Raw genomic sequence first — 4,221 nt, 5'->3', positions numbered from 1 at the left:
CTTTTTTATCCAAGAATTTTGTTTGTTTTGTGAAAATGATCTTTGCTTAAAATAGTTTGAATTGCTTACCACATGTGTCATGTGATTTGTGAAAATAATATTTTAGCCGTTCATCCATGAAAATGTAGTAACGTGGTATATACGAGTTCCTACGGGGGCCACAGGATCTCGATCCAAGGGCTGACCAGCTTTTGAGGCCTCTCGCGCATTGCAGTTTCGTGTACCTCGCGGTCGAGCTCCCGCAAGCCGCAAACATCCTGTGCTTTCCCATCCGCCTATCTTCCACCGCCGCCGCCGCCGACAGGGCGGTCTCCCCTTCCTGGACCCGCCGCCGGATGCTCCTCCGCCGCACCGCCGCCGCAGCAGCGCAGCGCTCCTCCTGGTTACCCCCCTGGCGAACCATCCTCCCGCACGTCGGCCCGGCCCGCCCTTATAGCGCTACCACCTCCACCTCCTCCCCACACCGGCAACGGCGCAGCCGCTGCCGCACACCGCAGGTTACGGACGGTTCGCTTACTACCACCGCTGCGCCCCGACCGTTCCCGGACTACTCTCCGCCCCGCCCCGACTCGCCGGCTGACGATGCCCTCGCGCGCCGTCTCGCCGCCGCGCTCCTCGCTTCGCCCAGCCCAGGCTCCCTCCCTCCTCTCCCCTTCATCCCTCTCCTCCGCCCGCTGCACCTGCTCCTCGCACTCCCCCTGCTCGCCTCCCACCCCAACCTCACCAGCCTCCTGGTCCCGCTCCTCCTGCTCTTCCCCTCCCGACCTCACCCCCATCCCCAACTCATCCAATCCTTCGCCATTGCCGCCCATCTCGCCGTGCGCGAACCCGGAACTGCGCGTGCTATCCTTGTACGAGCTCTTCGTTTCCCATCTCCTCATCGGCATTTCGTCGAGCAGTTCATCTTCACATACAAGGCCTTCTCGTCGGACCCCGCCTCCTTCGACCTCCTCCTCCTGTGCCTCCCCTCCGCACAGCTGCTCCGCCGGCTCCGCCAGTACGGCCTATCCCCATCCCCAGAATCCTGTAATGCTGTGCTCTCCCGCCTTCCCCTTGATGAAGCAATTGCCTTGTTCCGAGAACTCCCCGACAAGAACGTCTGCTCCCACAATATACTCCTCAAGGCGCTCCTCAGTGCAGGCCGGCTCAAGGATGCACGCCAACATTTTGATGAAATGTCATCACCGCCAGATGTTGTGACGTACGGCACTATGGTCCATGGCTACTGCGATCTTGGTGAGCTGGAGAATGCGGTGAAGCTGTTGGATGAAATGGCAGCAAAGGGGCTGGAGTCAAATGCGACAGTGTATACAAGTGTGATTGCATTGCTGTGCAATAAAGGACAGGTTTCAGATGCTTTGAGGGTGGTAGAGGACATGACGATGCATGGGGTGGTGTTGGATGCAGTGGTGTTTACAACTGTAATGAGTGGATTTTGTAGCAAGGGTGATTTGGCAGCTGCAAGAAGGTTGTTCGAAGAGATGCAGAAGAGAGGGTTGGCCGCTGATGGGGTGACATATACCGCGCTTATCAATGGTCTTTGTCAGGCTGGGGAGTTGAAAGAGGCAGACAGAGTACTTCAGGAGATGGTGGACAAGGGATTGGATGTTGATGTGGTCACATATACAGCACTCATTGATGGGTACTGCAAAAGAGGGAACATGGTGGAAGCCTTCCGAGTTCACAATGAAATGGTGCGGAGAAGAGTGGCACCAAATGTGGTGACATACACGGCTCTGTCCGATGGACTGTGCAAGCAGGGGGATGTGCGTGCTGCTAATGAGCTATTGCATGAGATGTGCAATAAGGGGTTAGAGCTGAATGTTTACACATACAACTCCCTCATCAATGGCCTGTGCAAGTTTGGCAATCTGGAGCAGGCCACAAGGATCATGACAGAGATGGAAGCAGCCGGACTTAGACCAGATGTTTATACATATACAACTCTTATAGATACGCTCTGCAAGTCAGGAGAGTTTGACAGGGCTCACAGCATGTTACAGGAAATGTTAGATAAAGGAATTAAGCTTAGTATTGCGACTTACAATGTTCTAATGAATGGTTTTTGCATGTCAGGTAGGGTAGAAGGAGGAAAAAGGCTGCTCGAGTGGATGCTGGAGAAGAACGTCCGCCCAAATGTTGTAACTTATAATTATCTTATGAAGCAGTACTGCATTGACAAGAACATGAAATCTACCACTGAGATTTACAAGGGGATGCAGTCTCAGGAGGTGGCTCCAAATGAGAACACATACAATATATTGATCAAGGGGCACTGTAAGGCAAGAAATATGAAAGAGGCACTGTATTTCCATCATGCAATGATAGAGAAGGGATTTAGACTCACAACAAGCTCTTATAGTGCTCTTATAAGATTGCTGAATAAAAAGAAGAAATTTTCTGAGGCAAGAGGGTTATTTGACGAGATGCGAAAGGAGGCTTTGACAGCTGAACCAGATGTTCACAGTTTTTATATTGACATCAGTTTTAATGAGGATAATTTGGAGTCGACCATTACACTTTGTGATGAACTGGTGGAAGCCAGTCATGTAAACTCTAAAGCTGGCACAAACTAAGACTTTGCAAAGGAGCATATGCATCAGAACGTGATTTTGGGATGTGATAACAGTGGTATCCTAGTTTTTTCAGAATTGACAATATGTGAGACGAAAACAGACTCACGAAAAGCACTATCATTTATGCCATCCTAAACTAGCAATTGAGGTATATAATCACTTCTTCTAAGGGTGATGTGGATCATGGCCGCTATATAGCTCAACAATTTCTTCTATTTTGTGTAGAATGGATGATAGTATCCTTTCTACGGCCACCTTGATGTTCCCTTGTAAGCTGTGGAGGTATATATGTGGGATGCGCACTGAGGTGTTTATGCACTTTTGCAAGGTAAGAGACATAAATGTCATATTTGTGAACCTGCTGCTTCACATTTTTGTATTGCATCGAGCATTCTTTGTTGCTATTACTATATTGATATTGACACCATCTTACAGAGTTGATGATCTATCAAATTTTTGTAGTTAGTAGTACTAGGATGGGTGACCTCCTGGGAAATCCTCGTGAACGGGTCTCATATCTAGCCTACCCCAACTTGTTTGGGACAAAAGGCTTAGTAAGTAGTAAGTAGTGATCCCCGCAAAACAATAGTCACTCGTAGGAGTTTTTAGATGTGCCAGTTGATTAGGTTGCTCATATCCTGCATCTGACCACCGTTCAGAATTCTTATGCGAGGGGGCATCTCCTTGTAATGGATGGATGTTCAGTAGTAATTATCGACAAAGCAGAGTTACTTTGCTTGTCCTTTGTTTTACTTCAGTGTAAGAGAGTTCCACGTTCTCAAAAAGAATAAGTGGGTTACAGTACACAACTTTCTTGTTTATTTTAAGCTGTCCGCCTTGCAGGAGAAACGGTTTCTATCTTCATCAATTGTGAAGCAACAAGGACAGTGATCAGGCAAGCAGTGAGTGGATAAATCTGGTAGGGGAGTGTGCAGGGCTTCACTCAATTGGTAAGCAATTCTGCTGATGCTGCCGTGATGGAAAGATGGACCTGGAAAGAGATAGGAGAAGCCAAGACAATAAGTATGCATGAGTGCATCCATTATAGGGTGGAAAGGAACGAGTAACCTCTGTCCGCATTCATGAATAACTCTTTGGAAGATAACATTGAGAACTCATTTGAGCTCTTTGTTCTACCCATGAAGTCAAAAGGCAGATGTAGTTCTTTGTTTTCACACTCGATTCCTTCACCAGTGTTGATGATAAGATCCAGCCCTGCTTAACTGGGCACTGACTTTGGTGTCCATCGTCTTCACATAACCACATAGTCACATTGGTGATATAACAAAATATGGGAGGAGAAGGTTCTTTGAGATGCTTGAAATCATGTTTGTTTAGCTGAAAGCATCAGGACAGAACAAGATTCGACCTTGTGCTGCCACAATGGTAATTGGGTAAAATATACTACTCCGTCCCGTAATGTAAGACGTTTTTTGACACTAGTGTAGTGTCAAAAAACATCTTATATTATGGGACGGAGGGAGTAGTTGATATGTGCATTGTAAGACTCAATTTGTTGTGTATGAAAGTCATATTTATGTTTATATACTATATAGAGAAAAAAGAGCAAAAAAATGCAAACGGAGCCTCAGGCTCAAGCTATTCAGTGGGTGCAACTTTTTTTTTCAGAATTAGTGGGTGCAAC

General features: G+C 47.5%; 1 protein-coding gene across 1 annotated transcript; it reads left to right on the top strand.

Moving 5' to 3' along the window:
* The first annotated feature begins 245 nt into the window (after window positions 1-245).
* LOC119363493 (pentatricopeptide repeat-containing protein At1g05670, mitochondrial-like) lies at window positions 246-4,120 on the top strand. The gene is made up of 3 exons (XM_037628862.1): window positions 246-2,724; window positions 2,802-2,904; window positions 3,420-4,120. Exon 1 carries the CDS (start codon window positions 336-338, stop codon window positions 2,574-2,576), a length of 2,241 nt encoding a protein of 746 aa, XP_037484759.1. The 5' UTR covers window positions 246-335; the 3' UTR covers window positions 2,577-2,724; window positions 2,802-2,904; window positions 3,420-4,120.
* Window positions 4,121-4,221: the final 101 nt, after the last annotated feature.

This window comes from Triticum dicoccoides, chromosome 2B (genome assembly GCF_002162155.2).
Source record: "Triticum dicoccoides isolate Atlit2015 ecotype Zavitan chromosome 2B, WEW_v2.0, whole genome shotgun sequence".
Taxonomy (NCBI): domain Eukaryota; kingdom Viridiplantae; phylum Streptophyta; class Magnoliopsida; order Poales; family Poaceae; genus Triticum; species Triticum dicoccoides.
This window is presented reverse-complemented; position numbering and strand designations above follow the sequence as displayed.